At 59.9% G+C, this 25,469-nt stretch overlaps 1 protein-coding gene across 2 annotated transcripts; it reads left to right on the plus strand.

Moving 5' to 3' along the window:
* The first annotated feature begins 618 nt into the window (after positions 1–618).
* On the plus strand, positions 619–24,628 carry MAP2K2 (mitogen-activated protein kinase kinase 2). Of its 2 annotated transcripts, XM_036847394.1 has the most exons (12): positions 619–1,001; positions 4,648–4,858; positions 10,896–11,042; positions 15,150–15,227; positions 15,887–15,938; positions 16,016–16,140; positions 16,865–17,078; positions 18,930–18,994; positions 20,226–20,287; positions 21,214–21,259; positions 22,741–22,914; positions 23,086–24,628. In XM_036847394.1, the coding sequence occupies exons 1-12, from the start codon at positions 910–912 to the stop codon at positions 23,194–23,196; spliced, it is 1,377 nt and encodes a 458-aa protein (XP_036703289.1). In that variant the 5' UTR covers positions 619–909; the 3' UTR covers positions 23,197–24,628. The 2 variants fall into 2 exon arrangements, with proteins under 2 accessions (XP_036703289.1, XP_036703290.1); XM_036847395.1 differs by lacking the exon at positions 22,741–22,914 and having other exon boundaries at positions 623–1,001.
* Positions 24,629–25,469: the final 841 nt, after the last annotated feature.

A 25,469-nucleotide genomic window follows, 5' to 3' on the forward strand; every position in this document is an offset into this window, starting at 1 on the left:
GGGGAGTCAGTGGTTCATGGGGACAGAGTTTCAGTCTGGGAGGATCAGAAAGTTCTGGAGATGGAGAGTGGGGATGGTTGCCAAACCGTGTGAGTGTACTTAATGCCACTGAGCTGTGCACTTACAAATGGTAAAATGGTAAATTTTATGTTACATATACTTACAACAACAACAAAAGTTTTTAAATGACCTCTCTTTCGTGAAAGAATGATGGTAATTGATATTATGAGTGGGTGTGTGTGTGTGTGTGTGTGTGTCCATAATTGGCAAAAAGCCTTTGACTCTGAGGTCAATTTAAGTCGCCCACAACTTTTGAGGATTTTACCGGGTGATGTATTCGCAGTCCGGCACCTGCAAGGCTCTAAGGGTCTGACGTCTCCCCACGCGCACCTGGTCACCGAGTCCTCCCTCTCGCCCTGCCTCCTCCGAACCCCCTCCAGGCGCCCCGGGCACATGCGCACACGCTCGGCGGGAGACGAGCGAGTGCGCATGCTCCAGGCGCCGCCTAGCGTCGGTATCCTCCCCTTTTCCCTTCGAGGAGGCGGCCTCAGGCTGATGCGCACGCGTCGGGGTGAGGGGCGGGGCCCGGCTCGGTTCACCGGCGCTGGTTCTCGCGAGAGGCCCGCGATCTCGTAGCTCCCCCTCCCTTCCCTCTGCCTCCCGGGCTCCGGCTGCAGCGTCAGCCTCGGTCCGGCCTCTGTGGCTGCCGCGGCCCCGATCCCTCGGCTTCAGCCCCTGCGTCCCTTGGCGCCTCTCGGCCCCGATCCGCAGCGCCGCCCATCCTCGCCCCCCCGGCGCCGGCCTAGGCCGCGGCCGCAGCCCCGCGCTCGCGTCGGCGCCGCCCGCTCCCGGCCCGCCCCCTATGGGCCCCGGCTAGAGGCGCCGCCGCCGCCGGCCCTCGGATCCCCGATGCTGGCCCGGAGGAAGCCGGTGCTGCCGGCGCTCACCATCAACCCCGCCATCGCCGAGGGCCCGTCCCCCACCAGCGAGGGCGCCTCCGAGTGAGTGGGCCGGGCCAGCGCCGGGGAGAGAACGGGATGAGGGTCCCAGAGTACCGAGGTCGGGGGAGGGGGTCGAGGAGATGAGAGGACGGGGGAGTGGACCCTGGGTGGGAAGGACGGGGGGAGGGGTCCCTGAGTTGCGAGATCGGGGAAGGGGGTCCCTGAAAGGAGGGGAGGGGGCCCTGGGTAGCAAGGTCGGGGAGGGAGCCCTGAGAGAAGAGGAGAGGTGAGTGGCTCAGAGTATCGCTGTCGGCGGGAGGGAGGTCCCTGAATGGTGAAATCGGGCTGGGGGAGGGTTGTTGCTGGGAGAAGATGGGATGGAGGGTCTCAGAATAGTGAATCGGTCCCTGCGGGGAGAAGACCGGAATGTGGCGCCCTAAATAGTGAAGCCAGGATGATGATGGGAGGGTTTCTGAGGGGAGAGGATGGGTCAGGGGTCCGCAATAGTGAAATCGGAGGAAGGAGGAGGAGTCCCTGAGTAGTGATGTGGAGGGAAAGGCGGGGGGGGGGGGGGGTCCTTGCGTTCCAAGAACGGTGGCGCGTGGGGTTCCTGAGAGGAGGGGATGGGGCAAGCGGGGTTCCTGGGAGTGAGCATGGGGTAAGGAGGTCCAGGAAAAGGGGAAGGGGGTACCTGAGAGATTCGAGGGTGGGGAGGGATCCCTGAGGGGTGGGGGGGTCCTCAGGGAATTGAGGGGAAGGGAGCCTGAGAAGACCCTGCTGGTGGGGGGTGGAGCTGAACCTGGGGAGAGTGGTGAGGAGGCCTGGGGGAGGCATAGAGGCTGGGGGGGAGCACGGAGCGAGGGGCATTTGAAGGGGCGGGGGTGGGGAGAACTGGGCACCCAGCAGGATAGAAGTCGGGGGCCTGCTGGGACCCCTGAAAGCAGATGAACAGAGATTCTGGATCGAATGGATTAGCAAAGCCTTGAGGGGCTGGAGAAGTGTGGGTGGGTTTGAGGCAACTGAGGGGGACAGGAGGACTTGAGAGGAAGGAAGGGGACAGAGGAAGAAGTACGGGGCATTGGGGTTACCCGATGGTAGAGTCGCATTGTGTGAGGTCACGCCACTTGGCCCCAGAGCATGTCCCTATGACCTCCCTACTCCCGTTCTTCATGCTGGAGCGGCCAGGCTGGTCTCAGAGGTCCGTGGCCGGGATCCGTGTGCCGTGTGCCTTGCCTGTGGTGTGACCCATGAGAACCAGGTGTGATGGGCGAATGGCATGTTTGGTGCCTCTCGGGGGACTTGGCCTCCTGCAACCAGATGAAGGAGGAGCGCCTTGATGCATATGTGTGTGAGTTCACATCTTTCTCTGTCCCCGAGGGCGCAGCTCAGTGTGGGGACGTGTTCCTGATTCTCAAAAACTCCACTTATTCTTACAAGACAGCTCCTTCATCATATTCTCTTCTCGTTTTTTTTTTTTTTTTTTTAATGTGATTTGTGATTTCCATCCCTTCAAGAATTCCCCCAGTAGAAGAAGCCAGCCGTTGGAATTCCAGGGTTTTTTTTAAATAACCACAGTGGAGTTGCCATGAAATGTAAAATGGCTTAATCAGCTGACTCCAGAATGCATTTTAGATGTCATAGGCCAGGCTGGACACATTCCAGGGTCTGAGGGTCTGGCTGCAAAAGCTGCCTCTTCAGCCCTATGGTGAAGGGGTCGTGGCACATTCATTCCTTCCCTTTGCCTTTCCTTCTCTGTCTGTCAGCGTCCTTCTTGTTCCCCCTTTATCCAGGTCCTGGCTCAGGGGACCACTACCATGAGCACAGGCTTTGCAGGCTGGAAGGACATAGGTGTCGCTCCAGCCTCTGCCACTTCCTTGCCTTGTGACCCTCAGGCAGGTTACTGAACCTCTGAGCCTTGTCCCTCCTGGGTGGGCTGGGTCTACAAGAGAGGTGCCTCCCAGGAGGATTGTGGGAGTTAAAGCTCTTGTACCTGCTCAGGAAGTGGCACCTAGCCCCCTACCTCCCAGCGACCTCTTCGAGGTACCAGCTCAGGTGACATCACCCAGCGGCAGGTCATCTTGCTCCTGTGTGCCCTTTTGCTCACATCTCTTTAAGTTGTAGGCAAGTCATGGTTGAACTTGGGGCTTGGAAGGTTCCTGCCAGAACTCCAGTGTCCCCCTTCATCTCCTGCTTGAATTCCCCCGGGGGGGTCTCCCCTAGGTGGGTGGTAAACCTTGGCTTAAATGCCATGGAAAATGGTGAGTGGGGACCTCTGGAGGTGGCCCATTCTCCTCTAGTGACTTTTCTTAGAGCTGCACTCACCGTTTGGGTAGAGCCCTTGGCCACAGCCAGCGCTTGAAATGTGGCTTGTCCAAATTCAGGGAAGCTGTAAGTGTAATACGTATTCCAGAGTAACTAATTTCACCAGATAAACATTTTCTAACGTGGCTAGAAATTTTTAGAATTGCATACATAGCTCATGTTCTTTTTCTTTTGGGCAGCCTCGGGTTAGTCCTTGTGTGCGTTGAGCATTGAGCTGGCGTCTACCTGCCTGTTATAGTGAGCTGCTTTTTACTCCAGGATTTGGTTCAAAGTCAAGGCACTAGTGAAAACAGCTAACTGTCAACCTTTCCTTTGAAAGTTCGTTGAATCACCCAATAAAGTGCAGTATACATGGTTTTTATATACATTTATTTATTTATTTGTTTACTTATTTTTGGCTGTGTTGGGTCTTCGTTACTGCGCGCAGGCTTTCTCTAGTTGCGGCGAGTGGGGGCTGCTCTTCATTGAGGTGCGCAGGCTTCTCATTGCGGTGGCTTCTCTTGTTGTGGAGCACAGGCTCTAGGTGCACGGGCTTCAGTAGTTGTGGCATGCGGGCTCAGTAGTTGTGGTGCACGGGCTTAGTTGTTCCGCAGCATGTGGGATCTTCCCGGACCAGGGCTCGAATCTGTCTCCTGCATTGGCAGGTGGATTTTTAACCACTGCGCCACCAGGGAAGTCCCACATGGTTGGTTTTTAATAACCGGCTCTAGGAATGCGTGTACGTATAAATGCCTAACGTTTACAGTAACGCTCAAGATATAATAAGAGCGTGCTGCTGGAACGGAATGCCCTGGAATTGTCTGCACTGTTTAAATTATGCCCCTCTCCTTTCCCCTGCCCGTACCTCTGGGTAATTCGTGTAAATTAGAGGCACAGATGCTACGGCTTCTGTCATCTGCCTCTTGGTTCTAGTTCTTTGCTCTGAGTCCACTCAAAATGAGTTTGCTCCTCCATCCCTGTGAAAAACAGGTGTCCTGACCTGGGCCTTCACTCCCCGACCCCCAGGCTTGTCTCTCCGGTTCCCTTGTCTCCTTCCCATGTGGTCCAGAGCTCTTGTGTCAGGAGGAAGGGCTCCCGGGTCTGATACTAGGGCCACTGAGCTAGAGCTGGTCCTCAAGGTCCTGAGGTCTCCTAACCTTTATGAGCGGGGGGCAGGGACGGCATCCCCAGTTCTCAGGGACCTCAGCTGTGTGTCTGCGGGCGGTCTTTCTTTCCCATGAGATCGTAGGCCCTTCAAGCACCAGAATCGGGTCTGAGTCACCTCCCAGCTACAAACCCCAGGCCTGGAATGTGCAGTGGCCACGCGGTGACCTCGGCTCCGGCTGAGTCATCTCTCGGTAGCGCGTGCAGCCTTGGCTAACCCTCGCCCTTGGGGTCTCCGCAGAGCAAACTTGGTGGACCTGCAGAAGAAGCTAGAGGAGCTAGAACTTGATGAGCAGCAGAAGAAGCGGCTGGAAGCCTTCCTCACCCAGAAGGCCAAGGTCGGGGAGCTCAAGGACGATGACTTTGAAAGGATCTCGGAGCTGGGAGCCGGGAACGGTGGGGTGGTCACCAAGGTCCAGCACAGACCCTCGGGCCTCATCATGGCAAGAAAGGTGAGAGGCAGCTGACGGCAGGGCGACGGCTCTGTCCCCGTGCTCTGCGGGCGCGAGCGGTGGCGACAGGTGCCCTGGCAGCGGGAGAGAGGGGCCTCAAGGGCGCCGGCCTCTGCCTTCTGACGGGCTCCCAGGCTCAGAGGCCACCCCTGCCAACGTGGGTTCTAGTTAGAATGTGGTGATGCAGCCTGGCCCCACGCAGCTCTTCCCTTGGAGGCCGCCCCCTGCCTTGCGGGATGTCTGACATTCAGGTCGCCGGGAACGGACTGGCTTGAGGAGGGTAGCAGACGGAAGGGAGGAGAATCGAGTCCCCTTAGAGCCGGCCTTCCCCTGACTTCACAACCAGGAGAAGGCCCTGCCGACCAGGACTGGCTGCTGGTAGCGACGGTCACATCGGTGGGGTGGGGGAGGGCGGTCCCTTGGCAACGGGGTACCCGAGCCACCTGTAGTAGCCAGGGTTCTCCAGAGAAACAGAAGCACTAGGGGTGTGTAGGGGGTGGGGTAGGTAGAGGTACTTTAAGGCATTGGCTCAGGTGATCGTGGTGGCTGGCAGGTCTGAAATCTGTAGGGCGAGCCGGTGGGCGCAGACCCAGGAAAGAGCTGGTGCAGCTTGAGTCCAAAGAGAGTCTGGGGGCTTCCCTGGCGGTCCAGTGGTTAAGACTCCATGCTTCCACTGCAGGGAACGCTGGTTCAATGCCTGGTCAGGGAACTAGGAGCCCGCATGCTGCGCGGCGTGGCCAAAAAATTTAAAAAGAAGAAAAAAGAGAGAGAGAGAGAGGGAGTCTGGAGGCAGAATCCTCTCTTTGTGGGGGCAGGGGGCACGACCTCAGTCTTTTCTCTTAAGGCCTTCAACTGATTAGATAAGGCCCACCCACTTATGGAGGGTCACCTGCTTTCCTCAAAGTCTGATGATTTCCATGTTAGATCACATCTAAAAAAATACCTTCACGGTGACGTCTAGATTGGCGTCTGACCCGACAGCTGGGTACCGTGGCCTAGCCAAGCGGACACACAACATCAACCATCACCTCCCTGTTCAGTGCAAACCCTAGTGCTGAGAAGTCCCTCATCGGGGCTCCTGTGCCACAGTGCAGCCTCCGTGCTACACGTAGGGGAGGGTCCCTGAGAGACATCGGGAGTGGGGAAGAGGAGGAGGTCACCACCTGGGGATGGTGGCTTCTGCACACGTGACTGGGATACGTTGAGTTGACACATGATTCAGCTTACACAGGCATGTTCCTGCAGACATAGAAAGCCCCCTCTTTCTGGAAGCCCATCGTCCCGTAGTTTCCGAATTGCGTTCTTGGAAACCTGACCACCCCGTTCCCCGGGGGTATCTGCGCAGGGCCCGCCTTTCCTGGGAACCATGCACTCGGTTTCCATTGGGGGGGGGGAGGTTAGCGCAGCAGCTATTCCTCCTGCCTCCAGAGCCCCGCCCTCCCTCCTGAAACCTACAGCCACATGCTTTCTATTTCTGTCTGCTTACCACAGGCAGCCTTTTCAAAACCAGAGCAGCCCCCAAAATCCCTGGTCTGCCATCGCCCAAAGCACAGGGAGTGGAAGGGCAGACGTGAAATTCAGACGGTGACGGAAGGTGGGGACTTGGGGACAGAGTGCACGGGTCAGAGTGCTCGTCAGGGTCGGAGGGTTCTCACGCCAGCCAGGACTCTTCCAGGTGGCTGCCGACGTGCCTTGTATAACCATGAAATCCGAGAGTTTGTCTACGGCTTTCTGAAAGCCTGTGAAGTAAGGCTTCCGGGTTTAAAGCTGGGGGGCCCAGGTGTAGTCTCGTCAGTGGTGCTGCCCCCGATGTCTGTGTCCCGGCTGTGATACCGGCCTCAGTCACAGACAGCGTCACTGCCGGGGGAAGCTGGGTGAAGGGCACACGGGACTCTCTCTGCTGTTTTTGCAGGCTTTCCTGTGCTTGCATAATCCTTTCAAATAAAAGGTTTAAAAAAAAAAGGGAGGACTTCCCTGGTGGTCCAGCGGTTAAGACTCCGAGCTTCCACTGCAGGGGTTGTAGGTTCGATCCTTGGTCGGGGAACTGATCCCACATGCTGCACGGTTTGGCCAAAAACATAATAATAATAGAATAAAAATTTTTTTAAGAAAGGGAATTCCCTGGAGGTCCAGTGGTTAGGACTCAGCACTTTCACTGACAAGGGCCCCGGTTCGATCCCTGGTCAGGGAACTAAGATCCCGTATGCCGCGTGGTACGGCCAAAAAAAAAAGTTCTAAAAACTGGGGGGGGTGAACCTCAGACTTTGTTCCCCATCAGTCGTAACCCCTTCCAGTTGCCTGTGGCCTGTGCAGCCGCACCCAGAGTCATGCAATTCAGGGCGTGAATTCACTTCCTGGTGGCCCCAGAGCCCTCGGCCGGTCTGCGGAGGTCAAGGGCTCCCAGAGTGACAGTTCTCCCAGGAGCTCTGTTTGCCTGTATTCAGCAGAGGACACAGGTGGGAAAATTGACGTGTCAAAGTGGTTTTTGAGGAACAGTGGCCTCCGTCCTTGCTCCACTACCCTGGGTGGAATTCCGAATTCCTGGGAAGCCGAGTAGGAATTCCACGCATTCTGGAAGGCCTGCACAGATCCTGCTGTGGGCCGGCGTCCCTCCAGCCCCTGTGATAGGCAGGGGATTATCCTGACCACTACGACACGAGCAGTGACACCAGTTCCCTAAGACCCGCGAGAACCGGTCTCCATTTCCACTGTTACGTCCGTTCGTAAATGTTCTCTGAACTCATGCCTGGTGTCACGATTCCTCCCGCATCCTTGCGGGAGCCCTGGGCACACAACCTCTGCGTCACTGGGACCGACAGAGGAATTCGGTGACCGTGTTGCACCTGTGGGGCTCTCCCAACTTCCCTGTGCTCCGAGCGGAGGGATGTTTTCAGCCTCGTGTGTGTGTGTGTGTGTGTGTGTGTGTGTGTGTGTGTGTGTGTGTGTGTGTGTGTGTGTGTGTGTGTGTGTGTCTCCCCTCGGCATCTGCATGCTTCCAGAATGGAGGTTACAGACCTGCCCAAGGCCACGTCCTAACACTAGCTGCCTTCTTTCTAGTGATGGCCCTGGGTCAAAGCTGGTGCGCACGTTCTCATTTGCATGGACCAACAGCTCTGTTTCACTGAGAAACTGAGGCTTAGCTGGGTCGGTGTCTGAATTGGGCTTGAACCCTCTCGGGTCCTCCCTTTGCAGTTGACCCTGACCCAGAGGAAGCTGTCAAGGCCTCGCCTCCGCAATCCATTTCCCTCTTTACATAGTTTGTGCCCCCTGCCCCCATCCCTAACTTGAATCCCCCATTCTGCAGTAGGAACAGCCTTAGACTCCTAGATGGGGTTTGAACTCCTAGCACCATACTCATTTAATCAGCTGTTGGAGCTCGCACGGCCCAGGTGCTGCCGTGGAAAGAGCATGGGTTTTGTTTGGCATTCCATGAGCCAGGCCCCAACCCTTCCTGACCGCTCACCAGCTGTGTGCCCCTGGGGGCGTCATTTAAGTCTCTGAACCTGAACTTGCTGGTCAGCCCAATGGGGGCAGTTCTCACCACCACTCTCCAACCCCTATGGGTCGTCATCGTCAGGGCGAGTCGCAAGCACCAGTGCTCAGAAACGTGGCCCTCGTCCCACTCCTGCTTTTTCTCCACACCCCCTCAGCGGTGGTTCCTGGGTGATCCACGAGGCTCACTTCACATGGCAGCCGCCCCTGCATGCTCTCTTTACCATATTTTTCTGGAAAGCCTCTGACTTCTTTTGGCCTTATTCACATTAAGGCCCTGACTCCAGGCTTCCAGGACCCCTGGGATTTGTCCAGATCTGCCCAGTTTTGTCCAACTCCCCCACTTCTGCTTCTCTACCCACCCCCCCAGTGATTCATCTGCGGCTCCTTTGAAGTTCTTGGTTGAGAGCAGCTCTGTCCACGATGGCTGCCCCTGGTCAGACACGGTGGCTGAGCCCGTGAAACACGGTCGATGTCAGCCAGGGCTCACCGTACGTGCAGAAACACAAACCAGGTTTCAAGGGCTCCGTGTGAAAAAACTCATTAATATTTTTACGTCGCCCTCACGTCGAAACAGTCAATTTTTGATACATTACACCGAGTTTCAACAAAACACATGAAAAATTCATGTCACCTGTCTCTCTGTACTCTGAACACAGCAGCCAAAGGATTCAAAATTAAATTGGTGGCCCGCGCTGTATTTCTCTTGGGCCTTGATGGTCCTGACGCCGGCATTGCCCACTGTCAGCCTCGCCGTGCCCTCCCGCCTGGCTTGCAGGATGAACCTGCCGCGCTGCACGCGGACGGCAGCACTTGGCTTTCAGACCCTCATCTCGCCCTTTCCAAGCAGGTCTGTGTGCACGTGCTCACGGGGGCGGCCGATGGAGGAGAGAGCACCTGGGGTTCTGGTGTGTTCCGCCGTCCCGCTGGTGGTGGCCAAGGGGCAGGTGCGGTGTCCCAGGGCCCACAGCCAGAGCTCTGCTCTGCAGGCTGGGTCAGGTGGGGAACCTTCACGTGGAGGTGTGAGGCTTTGCCTGGGGGCGGCGTAGGCACCAGGCACTGTTTCGCCGGGAGCTGCCGCACTTCTCAAGGTTTTGAAGGTCGTTGGTGGGTGCCCCACACACGCCCTGTGCCCCCCTGAACTCGGCACACAGCCCGCCAACAGGCAGCTCTCTGTCCTTCCGCCCGGCATGCCCACCCCACCTGGTCCGTCTGGCAGAGTCCCACCTGTGCTTCAAGGCCCGGCCTGAGTGTCGCCTGAGCCCTGCACCCCCCTCTGTGATTCCTCCGTCAGCATCTCCACCACAGCGGGGTTGTTTTGCCTGCGTCTCTTCCCCTCCTGGTGGTGCGTCTCCTCCAAGCGGGACCATCTGTGCTGTCTCTCCCTGTCACCAGCCCCGAGTGTAACTGACTCTACAGAAATGTCTGTTGAATTGATAGTGGTCATTTTCAGGTACCGGGGATCTGGTTCCGCCTCTCTGATGGACAGGTGGAAATCACACCCTTTTCTTGTCTTATCACCATGGCTGTAGCATCTAGGACTCGAAGTAACCAGGACGTGGACCCGCAGCCTGACTCTCCCCCGCTGTACGGGGGATCTTGGCTTATTTGGGGTTTGTAGCTGGGCGTTGCTCTTAGCTGTTTGTCAGCTGTCTTTTCTGCATCTCTCTGGATGATCCTTTCTTTTCTAACCTTTCCAGATATTGCGATGAATTTGGTGACTGTCCTCTCTGCTGACAAACTCAAGGGGAAGGGGAGCTAGGATCCTAGGGTGGCAGTGGAAGGCTATCTGTTCTCTCTAGGCTGGGGGTGGGAAGGGTTCAGAAACCCAAGGGGCGGAGGGGGGCAGAGGTGAAGTAATTGCCGCCTCGGAAGGGCATTACCTGGTCTGCTCCTGGGAAAGGCTGGCTCTTTGTATGATTGATTAACAGAGCTCCCCTGTAACCAAGTGAATAATGTTGCCTCTGATGATAATTTGTTTTTAAACAGCATTATTGAGATGTGTTCACCTACCATACAAACGACCCTTTTAGAGTATTTAATTCACTGATTTTTAGTATATTCACAGAGCTGTGCATCCATCTCCATCAATCAATTTTAGAACATTTCATCACCCCAAAAATATGCCCCATCCCCATTAGCAGTCACTCCCCTGTGCCCCAGCCCCTGACAGCCAGGAATGCACTCTCTGTGGATTTGCCTGTTCTGGACCTTTCCCATCAGTGGAGTCACCCACCGTGTGTCCTTCTGTGTCTGGCTTCTCTCAGTGAGCATGATGTTCTCAAGGTCCATCCACATTGCAGCGAGTGTCAGCGCATCACCCCTTTTCACGGCTGAGTGATGTTCAGGGCGTAGAGAGACATTCGTTGATTCAGGGCATTTGGGTTGCTTCCACCTTTCAGTTGCTGTGAAGCCGGTTGCTGCGAACATTCCCGCTCCAGTCTGTGTGTGGGTGTGTGTTCCCCGTTCTCAGGTACATAGACACCCCCCCTTCCCGGCCCCCCTCAGTGGCCCGGTCCTGACCCCGCCTCCCTCTCCCTTGCAGCTGATCCACCTGGAGATCAAGCCAGCCATCCGGAACCAGATCATCCGTGAGCTGCAGGTGCTGCATGAGTGTAACTCCCCGTACATCGTGGGCTTCTACGGGGCCTTCTACAGCGACGGCGAGATCAGCATCTGCATGGAGCACATGGTGAGCGCGGCGGGGCCCGGGTCACCTCCCCTCCCACCCCGGAGTCCCCGTCCTGTTCCCGGGGGGCCCTCTTGGAGGTGGGCGAGGCGGTGCAGCCGTGTGTGCACGTAGGCTCCTTTGTTTCTTAAGCACCAGACACCCTCCTCCCGACGTTGCTTTTTCCCCGGATCCATGGTAGATGTTGCTCTCTGTCGGCACAGAGCCGGCTCCGTCTTTTTCCCCTCCGCCTAGCGCCCTGGCGTCCACGTGTACCTGTTGGGTAATTTATGAAATGCTCTTGGTGGACACTGAGGTTGTTTCCGGCCCCCACGGCCTTCTGAGTAATGCAGCGTTGAAAGTCCTTGCGCCTAAGCAGGCACGCCTGAGGGCTGAGGCCCGCCGGTGGGCTACGCGACTAAACACTTGATCTCTCCTTCCCAAGTGCCCTCTAACCAGAGTGCGTGGTCTGGGGACCCGGCTCTGCACCCCAGCTCAGACCCATGGGACCAGGCCTCTGCCATGGAGGGCGGCCGCCCATCTCTTTTAAACCATGGTTGATTCTGATGTGCCCCCTCATTAAGGAACTCTGGTCTCGAGGCTCAGAAGTGGGTGGGATCAGGTGTAACGAAAGCAGAAGTGGTCAGAGCCGAAGGCCCCCAGAGGAAATGCCGCCGGCCCTCTGCCGTGCCTCCTTTGTCAGGTAGGGCCCTGCCCGTGCCCGGCTGTCCAGGCCCCGGCCCTCAGGGCCCTTGCAAAACCAGGATGCCGCGTGGCTTTGGGCGGGTGGCTTCGATTACGCCTCGCCTCCAGCGTGCCGTCCCCTCTGATGGTTTTGTAACGGAGGCAGGAAACGAATTTGAGCAAGAGCCCGCGAGGAATGCATGTGGGCCGGAGGGAGGGCTCCCCCAGCCGCCTTGCGCCGACCTGGCTGCCTGATTCCCGCCTGGCACTGCCCCGTGGGAGCCCCTTCCCCACCTGGGAGAGGGCAGTCGTATCTGCCCACCCACCTGGTCGACACTGCAACAGACGAGTATCAGGGCAAGAAAAGGATGTGACATCGCTGTGGTGTGAGGGGAGCCTCTTCTGTGCTGTCTCTCCCCGCCTCCTCCCTCCCTCTCCCCTTCCCCCCTCCTCCCCTGCTCGCCCCCCCATTCAGCTACCCCCATCCCTGCTCCCTGAATACCCTGAGAGTTTGGAGGCCCCCTCTTTGCCTTGTACAAAAGAGGCAGCATGGGACTTCCCTGGCGGTCCAGTAGTTAGACTCTGTGCTCCCACTGCAGGGGCACGGGTTCCATCTCTGGTTGGGGAACTAAGATCCCGCGTGCTACACAGCATGGTCTAAAAAAATAAAATAAAATAAAAAGAAAAGAGGGCAGCATCACAGCCCCACCCCCTCCCCCTCCGTTCTTGGTGGGTGTAAAGCACCAGTTCCAGGTGAGACGCCTGCACCCCGGCAGCGCACAGACGGAACCGCTGGGATGCAGGGGAGATGCTGGATTCTCTCTGTTTGCCGTGTTTGTCCTTCAGAGCTTCACGGTTGGGCTTTTCTTGTTCGCTTTCATAGCGAGCGTATGACGACAGTGGAACGCGTAGATGGCACACAAACGCAAAGACACGGGCCCGGGTGTGGCCCGCGCGCCCCTCTTTCTGCTGACGGGTTACATCCGTGGAGGTGAGCCTTAAGTGGTGGGCGGCTGCTGGGCGGGGAGGGCGTGAGGAGGACAAGACGACAGGAAGCGCTGAGAGGGCCTGTGCCACCCACCCTGGCGTCCTCGTGCCCGATGGTCCCCTGCAGGGTCTCGCACATGGCGGTGAGAGGACGCTTGCAGTCCCCCCACCTCTCACGCGGGACTGGACGAGTCTCACACCTTGTCTGTCAGGCCAAGGGTGTGAGGACGGGGCGAGCTGGTCCGTGAACGCTGATGGAGCGTCAGCCGTGACGTTGTCACCACCGCCACCATTTCCCCAGATTCCCGCATCACCTCCATTTCTCTCCCTGTCGAGGGCGCACATTCGTCTCTACGCAGGGTCGTGCACGAATTGACTCTCGTCTCCCACCGGGTAGATTCCAGCTCCAGCTTGTGAGAAAGGCCCGCTGGCTGTGACGAGCAGCCCTGATTCAGCACAGAAGGAGAAACTCACCTGTGGGCACGGGAAACAGCGGGGCTGGCGGCTCCCCGGTGCCCAGACCTATTCCTATTCCTGGGGAGACTTGGGGCCTGGACCAGCGGACAGCGGGTGTCTCAGGGCCGGAGCGGCCAAGGAACAGCCGACTGACCACTCAGAGGCACCTCTTGGTATTTTCTTGGGTCCTGGTCAAATCTACTGAAGAATGCACTACCTTGTTCTACAATAATGAAAAATCAGACACGTCCGTCAGCAAAGGGGAGGTGAAGAATGACACCAGGCCGCTTTCCAGGGGAGAAGTGAAAGCAGCATATATGCACCGGATGAGAAAATCCCCCGAGAGGAAAGTATGCATAATCAGAGCCCCCAGATAGATAGACAGATAGATATACTTAAAACTCCGTATCAGCTCGGCCCCCCGCGGAGGATGATCCATGCTGACGTCAGTGGGTGGGTGGCAGTGGGGCTGCGTGGAGAAGACCCGCGCTGTGTCCTGAGTCGCCTTGAGACCCCAGTCTGGGACCTGGCCCACCGTAGTCGCTGCGGAGACGTTCTCCCTGAATGTCATCCAGCAAACATACCGCAATCCTACGGAAAGTTAAGAGTATAAGGAGCCGAGTCAGGGAGCAGGGATCACGAACGCTTTTTTTAAAAAATCCTTTTAAAGTTGATGAAACAAAAAATGAGAAAAAAGTGGAATTCCCATCTCGCCCTGCACGCAGAACGGGGCTGGGCCGGGCAGGCTGCCGACCAAGTGCACTGGACCGCCTGGTCCCGTGGGTTCCTCCGCGGCCACACCCGCCGTCGCTGCACGCACAGCCCCCTCGTCCTCAGGCTGGGGCTAGCCTACAGAGTCCCTCATGGGTTCCCAAAGCGTTGGAGGGCCTGGGGCTTTCCACAACTCCCACCACGGCCCTTCTCCCCAAGCACAGCTGGAGCAGAGTGCCAGGGAGGGGGGACCAGGCGTCTCCGAGGCTGCAGGCTTCTCGCCCTCCCTCAAGCGGAATAAGAGGCCTCCTGGGACAGCCAGTGGCCACAGGAGCCCTAGAGCAGCATGGAGAGAAAACAGGCTCTCCACCCAGCTGCGCGTTCAGATGCTGACCACCTCCCACTGCATGCCCCGAGCCTCAGCTCTGGTCTGCCTAGCATCCTGGGGGGACCTCGGTGTGTCCTCAGAGCCCATCTCTGAAGAGGCGCCTTGGGCCGGTCGGCGACGCCCGGGGTTTTAGTCTCCAGGTTTGCTGCCGGGTGACCTTGCGCAAGACACTTGGTTTCTGTCACTTCCTCGTTATCGTGTGGATTTGGGGCCATGCCCTGGTCAGGGGATCAACTAGGGTGTCCTGTGTCACGTCCTTTGCTGGACATCCCAGGTTCAGGGTGGCGAGCAGTGGCTACACCGGCAGGACGGGGGGCCGAGACATCGTTTCCCCTCCCCCATGCCCCTCGGCCATCAGGCCTTCCTGGCGAAGCTGGCTTGGCCTCCCGTCTGTGCTGGGCACTTGCGGGCGGCGCCCCTGTGCGCGCGCTCCCCTTCCCGAGGCCGCGGCTGACTTGCTGGGAGGGGACGCAGGCCCAGAGCTGTGGGTCTGGCTCAGGTATGCTCTCTGGTGCTCCGGCTGCAAGCTGGGCAGCTCAGCCGCAGGCCTCGTGGAGCACTGGCCGCCTGCCGCTGCCGTGGCAACCTCAGGAAGGCTGAGTCACGCCGTCCAGCCACGGGCCTCAGTTCCGGGAAGGATGGACCGCCTGGCGAGCACACTGGCACCCTTTCCGTTTCCTGAGGCCCCAGAGGTGGCCGGGGCCGCGGGAGTCCCTGCTCTGAGCCAGTGGGCTGCCTTTGGCTGTGGTCTGGCCTCTGTTTTCCATGGAGGAAATTGAGCACCAGCTCGCTGGGAACCAGGGAGATGCTTCGTTTTCCTCCCTGCCACTCTGGCGTCCCTCTGGGGAGCCCTGCCTGGCGACGGCTCAGGCAGCTCTGCCTCTCTCCTCCTGTGCTGCCCCTAGGATGGTGGCTCCCTGGACCAGGTGTTGAAAGAAGCCAAGAGAATCCCCGAAGAGATCCTGGGGAAGGTCAGCATCGCGGTAAGTGCGTGCGGGCGCGCCCTCCCGGCCCCGCGTCCTCATGGGTTTCTGCTTACTTCTGCCCCCTTCCACGCGGCCAGGCTCGAGGAGCCTCCGGAAGCCAGTGGTGGGCATCGCCTCCGGGCAAAGAGGCAGAGGTGCCAGTGCCAGCCTCCACCAGCTGTGGGACTGAGCGGGTGGCGTCCCTTTGCCTGTGAAGTGGGGATGATACTTCCCTGCCCCATACAGGCATGGGGGTGGCAGGAGGAGCCGTGGCGTGGTGCCAGGCACTCACTGTCCCACGGTGCTGTCGTCGTCGAGTGTTGCCTGTCTAACTCGGTGAAACAGCCACTGTATCCTTCACGCCGTCGACCTGGGGGCCCTGAGCACAATCCCGGCACCAAAGGGCTCAACAGAGGGCGCCTCTCGGGCGGGGGTGACCCCTGAGGCGGGGCGGTCGGCTGGACGCTTACAGCCCTGCTGACAGGGCCTCGGGCCCTCCTCAGACAAGGGGAGGGCGGTGTCCTCCTCAAGGTGGGGGGCCATGTGAGAGTTGGGGAGGTGGGTGACTGTACCCACCCGAAGAATGTCGTCACTGTAACATGGCCACTTCGGCCTGGGCCTCGGGCCTGTCCAGAGGACAGTCCCCCTCACGGCACCGCCCTGTGGCTTCCCTGCAGGTTCTGCGGGGCCTGGCGTATCTCCGGGAGAAGCACCAGATCATGCACCGAGGTAAGGGGACGGGCACCCCGGGGCCGGGAGGGGCTGGCGGCGACCTGCAGCGTCCACACTGCCGGCTCTGCTCCCAGATGTGAAGCCATCCAACATCCTTGTCAACTCCCGAGGGGAGATCAAGCTGTGCGACTTTGGGGTGAGCGGGCAGCTCATCGACTCCATGGCCAACTCCTTCGTGGGGACGCGGTCCTACATGTCTGTGAGTCCTTCCAGCGTCCTCCACCCCCCCCCACCCCGACCCTCATCAGCTCTTCCCCGTTTTCCAGAAGCTTTTCCAAAAGCCTGCCCTTCCCTGTAGTATAGTTTCTTTTGCGGGCTTTCTTCTCTCCTTCGAATTTCTAGTTTCCATCATCTTCTCATCTGGGTTTTTGTCTCTCTGGAGACTCCGGCCTGGTGTCTGTCCGCTCGGGGAGAGTAGTCAGTTAATTTCTGAGCCAGTCGACTAGCCCTCCGTTATTTTAGGAACTATCTGGGTGATTTTATTTTTTTATTTTCATTTTTATCTCTTTAATTTTTTTTGGCCACACCGCGTGGCATGCGGGATCTTAGTTCCCCGACCAGGGATCGAACCCGCGCCCCCTGCATTGGCAGCGTGGAGTCTTAACCACTGGACCGCCAGGGAAGTCCCCATCTGGGTGATTTTAAGAGCAGATTCTGAGAAGTCCGTGTTGGGATTGTTGGGAGAAGGAGACGTTCCGGCGTCTTTCCTGGGCCGGTCGCTCTCCAGAAGCACTTTGGGTTGCGGGGCTTTAAGGGGCTGCTGTCAGCACGGCTGGAAGCAGGTGGAGGGAGGGGGCGGAATGGCTTTCTTTCTGCTGCTGGGTCCCTAAGCGGGATGGGGCTGCAGGGGGACCACAGGGACACTCTAGGGTGCCAGCGCCCCTCCATCTCCCTCAGGCCGTCTCTGCCCATCTCCCCCCCAGCCGGAGCGGCTGCAAGGCACTCACTACTCGGTGCAGTCAGACATCTGGAGCATGGGCCTGTCCCTGGTAGAGCTGTCCATTGGAAGGTACCCCATCCCCCCGCCGGACGCCAAGGAGCTGGAGGCCATATTTGGCCGGCCCATGGTCGACGGCGCGGAAGGAGAGCCTCACAGCATCTCGCCGCGGCCGAGACCCCCCGGACGCCCCATCAGCGGTATGGCCCGAGGCTGGGACTTCCGGTTTGGACGGGGCATACGGCGCCTGGGGACGGCAGCTGCCTCCCCTCTGGCCCCTCTTAGCGCCACCTGTCCCCCTGGGCCGCGCTCACTGCGGTCAGCAGTCCTCAGATGGTCCTGAGGCTTCTGGGGACAACGCGGCAAGCAACGCCCCGAACTGTCCCGTCTGGGGCAGCTGCACCTGTCGCTGCCAGCTGGCGGGGTCAGGACACTCGCCCCTCAGCCAGGCCGTGGGGTGGCGGGTGGTTTCTCCAGCACTTCATCACGAGAACGTTCAAGTGTACAGAAAAGCCGAGAGGGTTGCCCAGCAGGCAGTCTTCTGCCGCCCACCTGGACTCTGCAGTGGCCGTCCTGCTGTGTTGGGCCAGACCTTTCAGGGAGTCCAAAGTGAAAGGAGCTCGACTCGGGTCTCGGGCGGCTGGTTAGATTCAGCCCCAACACACAGCACGGGTACGGGAGGGCAGCGGGGCTCCCAGGGACCTCCTGGTACCTCAAGCAGCCGCCTGCGAGGTTCAGGCTGATGCTTCCACCACGTTGGGGGCTGGCGAGGGGTCAGGGTCATGGCTCAGGTGGTGTAATTAGGAAGCGGCGCGTAGGGCTCTGTGATTTTTTTTTTTTTTTTTTAAAGTCAAGTGACCGGAAGAGAGTTGAATTGAGTGAGAGCCCAAAGGACCATGCAGTGGACTGCAGTTGGTTGCTTTCTAACAGCTTTATTGAGATAGCATTCACGTACCATATGGTCCACGCGATTCCGGCTTATAACTCACTGGATTTCTATACCTTCACAAGGTTGTCCGACCATCACCTTTATCTCACTTCAGAACATTTCATCACCCCAAAAGGAAACCCTGTCCCCTCCCCAGCCCCTGACAACCACGAACCCACTCCCTGTGTCTGTGGATTTGCCTGTCCTGGACGTTTCCCATCAATGGAATCACACACTGTGTGTCCTTCTGTGTCTGGCTTCTCTCACTGAGCATCGTGTTCTTGAGATCTGTCCATACCGTGGCAAGTATCGGTGCCTCGCTCCTTTTTTATGGTCACATAATATTCCACCGTGTGGTATCTGTTTACCACTGACGGACACTTGGGTCGTCAGATGGTGGTTTTCACAGTATTCTCAAGCCCAGACCGTCCCCTTTCCTGGTGCCGCACCCAGACTGCTGAGGTGTCTTGATTTCCTCCGAGGGGAGAACCCCCCCCGCCCGCATCTGTGTCCTCAGGCCCCGGCCCTGCCCCTCCCTTTCCAGCCCAACTCCCAGACGGTGCCCAGGCCTTCCAGGCGGGGAGGAGCGGGGCGCTGTGCCAGGCCGCTCGGCCTGCCAGCACCTCCCCCAGCCCCGGCCCCGGCCCACGTGCCCATTTCAGGACAGGGGACAGAAGGCAAAAGTCCAGCTGCCAAACGCGGGCCTGGCCAGCTGGGTCTAGGACAGGGGTCAGCCATCCCAGCCAGCCACCATCCTGAGCCCGCAGGTCCGTGCCAGGTCACACTGCTGCCCTTGCCTGCTCGACCCCCCGTGCCCCCTCCCCCAACGCCAGGGGGCAGGGGGTCGGCTTTAGCACAGCCCGGACGCAGCCCCCTGCCAGATGTGTGCCTTCTCAACAAACGTTCCTGTTCGTTCTGGTGTTTTGTTTTTTTAATTTACCAGAGGCTCAGGAGGGGCGTTCCTCTCCCAGGAGGGCAGCTGGGCCCGGGAGCCTGCCCTCTGGGTCGGGCCGGGTGCGGAGGAGGGCACTTGGCTGCGTGCAGCGCGCTCAGGCCCCGCCGCCCGACGGAAGCACGGTGCCCACCTGCCCGTCTCACCCGTCTTTGTTTCTGCCCCGGGCAGGTCATGGGATGGACAGCCGGCCGGCCATGGCAATCTTTGAGCTGCTGGACTACATCGTGAACGAGGTGCGTGCCCGGAGCCCTGCTGGCAGGCAGGTCTCCACAGCGGCGGCATCAAGCCGTTCGCGTTGGAAAGCGTCCCCCAGAAAGAAGAGCGTTCGACGTGTAGACTGTGGGTTGTGTCGGGGAGGGGCCGCAGGGAGCCGTGGAGACCACTGAGTCCAGTAGGATGTGCACACCTCCCCTCCCCAGGGGACTCTTTTTTATCTTTTCACGGGGATGAACCCAGAATTCTCACTCTGAATTCTCACCAGGGCCGAGCGCTGGGGCCCTGTGGGTGAAGTCATAAATCATCCCACTTCCTCAGGGAAAGTTGAGGCATCACCTTCCTCTCTGGGAAGAGGGCACAGGGCGCCCACCCAATCCTTCTCCCCGCCCCGTGAGAGGGCAGCGTGGATACTCCCATTGTACAGATGGGTAAATCCAGGCATAAGGATGGGAGTGGCCTCCTCAGGCCCGCAGCTGGGACGGGACCGAGCAGGACCTGACCCTACAGCCCTCCCCCTCGGCGTGGCCGGGTCACCCTCCTGGCCCTTCTCTGATCAAGTGTGTTTCCAGTGGCCCTTTGGAGTTGGGGTGGCCGAGCTTGGCCCAGGGTTGGGTCTTGAGGTGAGCAGCTCAGAGCAGGGTCAGTGGTGACAGAACAGGGCGGGGTGGTTCCGGTGACACAGCTATCCCTGCACCTGGCAGCGACGCCCAGGCCCAGCAAGCACGTCCTTCCAGGGAGGCCACCGACACCTCCCACCCCTGCACAGGAAGAAGGCCCACCGCCCTCCTGGACGGGGCCTGAGCCTGCGCACGGCTGTCCCCACCCCGGGACCTGTGCGGGGCCAGGCCCCTCGGGCTCCCCCTCTTTTCAGGCAGACCCCCAGCTCTCTCCAAGCACCTCCGGAGGGTAGTGGCCCAGACCGTGTAGCACGTGGTCAAGAGTAACCACCCTCGTCCATAAAATGAGGATGAGCCCTGTTCACCTTCACTCCAGAACCAGTCGTGGTCCCCAAACAAGAAGAGCTTTTGGAGGAAACTCTGGGAAAAGGCCGACCCAGTTGGCAGGGCTGCCCGGGGAAGCTGCTGGAAGGGGGGGGTGGGCGCGCTCTGCCTCCAGGGAGGGTGCGTCCTGAGGGTCCCCGACAAGTGCCGAGCTGTCCTCAGAGGCACAGGCTGGGAAGCGCCTTTTCTCCCTGATTCCAGAAGCATCCTTGAGCTCTCACCCCCACCTGTCTGTCCTGCCCCACAGCCTCCTCCCAAGCTGCCCAACGGCGTCTTCACCCAGGACTTCCAGGAGTTTGTAAATAAATGGTAAGATGCCATGGCTGCCAGCTCGGGTCGGGTGGGTCAGGGGCCAGGCCATCTGCTTCCTGGGGCGACCGGGGCCTCGGGGATGCCGGGCAGTGGCGGCGTCTGGCGGGACCGGAGCTCACCTGAGAACCCAGATCCCCCCACCAACCCCCCACCGAGGCTGCTGAGTCACGGCGTCCAGCTGCCACCCCCAGCTTGTCCCCAAAACCCCGCGTGAGCCAGCATGGCAGGCTCTCTGGAAATAACGCTACTCCCGCCTTGCCTTCTGCCAGCAGGCAGCCCAGTGTCCTAACCCCTCAAGCCCCTAACCCGCGGCTCCTAGGCAGGCCTTCAGAGCTGGTTTCCGGGGGGTGGCCCTCCCACCCTCTGAAGCGTCTGGGTGATGCGGCCTCGGGGGAGCGGGCTGTGGACCCGGAAGGCCGGCCCGTCGAGCGCTCTGCATGTCAGGACGCGACACTGCGGCCCAGGGTTGCGTACCTCGCAGCCAGCCTGTTGACTGCGTCCAGCGCTCCCCGTAAACCTCTCTGTGCCCTGTGAGGTTGCCAGTTTGAAGAACTGCCACTCAGCCCTGAACTGCTTTGAGCAGCTGCCTTTTAGACAGTTCTGCTTTCGTGAAGGGAAGACTTCCACTTTGACCCTTGGACTCCCAGACTTGGGGTTTTTATTAGAAACTTAGCTGCGGTTGCTGCTGGGCCTCTGATGGAGCAGCGTGGGGGGGTTTCCCACCCTCTTCCCCTTTCCCTCCTGTCCTGGTCTCAGATTCTTGCCCTGCCCTCCCGGGGCATCCTGCTCTCACACCCAAGGATGGTGGTGGAGCCCCTCACCCACGGGGGCCAGGCAGGAAAGGGCAGCAGGATGCAGGCCTCTTCCCCCAAGGCCACTGACTGCCCTCCTGTCTTCTCTCTCCCACCCCCTGGAACCCACAGCCTAATTAAGAACCCAGCAGAGCGAGCAGATCTGAAGATGCTCATGGTGAGTGATACCCACAGATTTTGGACTTCCGGAGGTCCCTGGCAGGCCCTCCTCACCCTGAGTGAACACTGAGCTGGCTCCGATGTCTCTCGGCCAAGCTGGAGAACCCCTGTGGGTCTCCCTGGCTTGCTGGAGGGGGCCATGCAGAGCGGCCGTGGTCCTCTTAGCTCCCCGGGGGACAGAAGGGCCCGTGTGCCCGGGGCTAGGGCTGTGTCTCAGAATGGCCAGCCTCCAAGGCGTTGGGAGCACCACTGGGGTGTTTGCCTTCCTCTAAACCCGTACTGTCCAACGTCCTTGAAAACCAAGGTGGTCTCCGGCATTGGCCTTCCCCCGGCAGGGCTGCCTGCCAGCCTCAGGGTGACCGTCACAGTGCCTTCCACCCACGTCCGCTGTGGACGTTAGGCCTTCTTCCTCCATCACCAGGCCTGACCCCCTGAGTCACCCCCGATGCTGAGTCAGCCCCTTGTTTATGCGTCTTGTGTCTCGAAGAGAGAAAACACTGCCAGCTACAGGCGTGAGACGTTGGTTGTCAACCTCAGGTGTCCACACGGGAGAGAAGGAGCCTCTTAGGGTGGTCACGATGCAGTAGTTTGAATAACCGAGCCACGCCCTCCGGTGGGCTCCTGTGCCCCTGCCCCCGCCTGCAGGACCACGCTCCCCCCTCCCCACCATGTCCTCCACCGAGCCTCCCTCCCGCTTTCCACCTCAGGACCTTTGCACAGGATGGCCCTTCTCCTTCTGGGACGTGTCCTGTTGCCCTCTCCCCAGCTGTGGGCCTCTGCTTCGGCACCGCCTCCAGGAAGGCGCCCTGTCTAAGCCCACCCCTCTGTTAGCTGTGGCTACAGCCTGTGTGTCGCGGCTGTAGTCAGTTTGCTGTGGCCCCAAGAGTGAGCCTGGCCTGGAGCGCCTTGTGGGAGGGGGTCTGCGTCCATCTGCTTCTTTCTAGAAGCTCCTTACTGAGTCCAGTGACGTGTGTTCAGGGCACGCACGACATAAGAAGCACGTGTTCACTGTGGAACATGCAGACCCACGGAACAGGGGAGTGAACTTTGACACCTGCCGTCGTCTTCCCCGCCCCCCCCCCACCCCACCCAGCTCCGCGCAGTCCACACGGTGCGGGACGACGTCCAGGTCTCTGCCTGCGTGACACCGCGGGCCGTGTGGGGCTGACTGTCTCCCCGACCACGAGTCCTGTTCCCTTGGTTTGGTGTTTCACCCAAGCCTGCGCCCACCTTTAGGGAGGTGGGGGTGGTCTCGCCTCCCCAGCTGGCATAACAGGCGGATGTCACGTGGGAGGCCTAGACCCCCGCCCTTCCGAACGGGAACCACTGTCAGGGTGACTGTTAAAGTTACTTAAACTGCCGGACGAGGCACGATCCTGCTCTCCAGCCACACGGGCCCTGTTTCTAGGGCTCAGGAGCCTCAAGCGGCCAGTGGCTGCCGCCGGGACAGGACACGTAGGGCACTTGCTATCCTCACAGAGTTCCGTGGTTCCAGATCAGATGTTCTCACCCAGGCGACTCTGCCCCCGTGGATCCCTGGGCCACATCTGGGGACGTCTGTGGTTGTCACACCTGGGGGGACTCCTGGCGTCGAGCGGGTCGGGGCAGGGATTCTGCTTCACACCCCGCAGTGCCCGGGACGCCCCACAGAGGGTGAGCCGACCCCACGTCACCCTGGGCTCCAGGGGGCATAGAGTGGCCTCCCCTGTCGCCTGAGACCCCATCCCAGGCCGCGTGGCCTCGGGTCCGGGCCTCCCTGCTCTGGGTTGGGGACCCGCCCGGCCGGCCAGGGCCGGGCCACTCACATCATTCCTTCCCTTTCAGAACCACGCCTTCATCAAGCGGTCCGAGGTGGAAGAAGTGGATTTTGCCGGCTGGTTGTGTAAAACGCTGCGGCTGAACCAGCCCAGCACGCCCACGCGCACCGCCGTCTGACGGTCCCACCACCGACAGACCCGCTCCCCCCCCCCCGCCCCTCCCGCTGCACCCTCCGCGGGGATGCGCGCGTGGCCCTCGGACCCGGGGAGGCCGACGCCGCTGTGCTGTCTTCTTAGAACCTGCTTCCTTAGGTTTAAAGAAAAAAACCGAAACAAAACAGGGAAAGAAAACGCAAACGTGCCGGTTGTGCTTCTTGTGCCTCGTCCTTGGGGTGTCAGCCTTGGTCCAGCCCGGGGTGGGCGCCTCTGCGAGGGCGGCCCCACCCCCGAGAGACGGGCCTGGCGTCGGGCACTGGCTTTGCTCCTTTCCCAGGGCTGAAGCCTCGGGGGGACCCCCAGCCGTGGGTGACTTTCACCAGAAGAGAAGGGGGCTGCCGCCTTGGGGTGCGTGTGTGCCCCCAGCCTGGCATCTGCCCCTTGGAGGTGGCCCTCCCAGCCCGCAAGAGCCATCGGGCCCAGTGGCTCTCGTGGGGTCCCCTCCCCGCCCCCCCGCCCCGGCGGCTCCAGCCTCGGGCCATGCAGCCTGTCCTCAGCAGTGCGTGACCTGCCCCCTGGGAGGGACCTCCGGGTCCTCTCCTGTGCTTCGGGGAACAGAGACTTCTGACAGCTCGCAGCAGCCTGAGCTGACACTCGCTCCGCAGAAAGGAAGCCTTGGGTTTCCAAGCTGTCCTGTGGTTGAAGCCCCAGCAGATCCTGCAGATAAGGCCCGCTCCCCTATGCCTGCAGGCCGACAGATGTGGGCGGGTGGCTCTGTGTCACCTCCGCTCACCCAGCAAATCAGAAGTGACCACCCAAGGCACGTCACTGTCTCGGGCCTTGAACCGTTCGACCGCAGCGGATCGGAAATGAGATGGTGGGGGTGAGGCTGTCCTTACTCCTGGTGGCCATTGAGGTGTCCAGCCAGGCCCCCTGCAGGGGTCTGCATGAGGTCCGAGGCCCGAGACCCAGCCTTTCCGCCTTCAGGGCCGTACCACCTCCAACGGAGAAGGCCTCCTCTGGGCCATCGGGCAGTAGGAAGTGGTGGAGGGCAGGGCTGCTTCTAAGGCTTCCCCTCCTGCAGGCTCTCTGAAGATGAAGCTGTGAGTCTCCCCACAACCCCAATACTTCCTGAAGGCTTGAAACGAGCCGATATTTATCTGTGATAAATCGCAGAGGAAGGGTTCTCGTAGAGCAGCGGTCCTGGTGCAAGCCACACCGGCCCCGCGTTTCTGGAGAAGGTACAGCTGAAGGTGGGGGACTGTGGCCCTCTGGGAACTGCTGGGTCCTTTTCTTCCTAGGGAGACCCTTCAAGTCTCCTCTGTTTTTTCCCGTGGTCACCAAAGAGAAGACAAGTTGGTAGCTGTTCCAACCAGCTTTCCAGATTTCTGCCACCTCGTAGTTGCCCCCAAAGTCTTTCCTGATTTAGAAAAGAATAAAAAAGATAACTAAAAGTGATGGAGGTGTTGCTCTGTGGGTACCCCAGCTCCCTCCAGAGCTTCAGAGGGGGAAGGGGGCCTAACGGGTGACTGTGACTCAGCGTCTTGGCCCGTGGGCGCCCGGCGCTGGCAGTCACAGCCCCATCGTCGGCCAGTCCTGTACACGTCAGGCTGTGGGCCTGACCAATGTCTGTTACCAGAGCCGACTGCCGCTTGCAAGGAGTGAGACCACATTGACGGGGTTCCTAGGGGTGCGGGTGAATCGGGTCGGTGGGGTAAGGCCTCCAGGGTTGCTGGGGGAGCACAGATCGAAAGCAGGCACCTCCCCCAGCCCATCGGCTCCAGCCGCCCACCGTCTGCTGTGTTGCTTTGCCAGGACCCCGAGGCGCCTCAGGAAAGGACCAGAGAGACACTTGGCGCTTACCCTTCCCACTCCGAGTCAGCCAGGAACACGCCAGAGCCTTGGAGACCGTGATGAAAGTGTCCGACTTTAACAGCCAGGGGTCTCCCTCCCTCCCGCGCCCCCCCCCACCCCCCGTCCGCTTCCTCGCTCCCGCTCCCTGCAAACGTCCCTAGACTTGGGCCCCTCTGCTCCCACACCCCGACACCCCGTCTCTCCCCGGTTCACAGTGGTCCAGGCTTGGCTGCTCCCAGCGATCTGGCCAAAGGTGACCACAGGCAGGCCTGGGGACGCTGCTGCCTGTCCTGTCGAGGTCCTCTCTTGCAAGGGGGCAGGCTCTTCTCCCTGAAACATGTAACATCTGTTGGTTTTGGGGTCTCCTGACGTGTCCCTACACGCAGAAGGGGGGGGTCAGGCAGCCAGGCTGCTGGCCCCTCCCGAGCTTCTTGTGAGAGA

This window comes from Balaenoptera musculus, chromosome 3 (assembly GCF_009873245.2).
Source record: "Balaenoptera musculus isolate JJ_BM4_2016_0621 chromosome 3, mBalMus1.pri.v3, whole genome shotgun sequence".
Classification (NCBI taxonomy): Eukaryota; Metazoa; Chordata; class Mammalia; order Artiodactyla; family Balaenopteridae; genus Balaenoptera; species Balaenoptera musculus.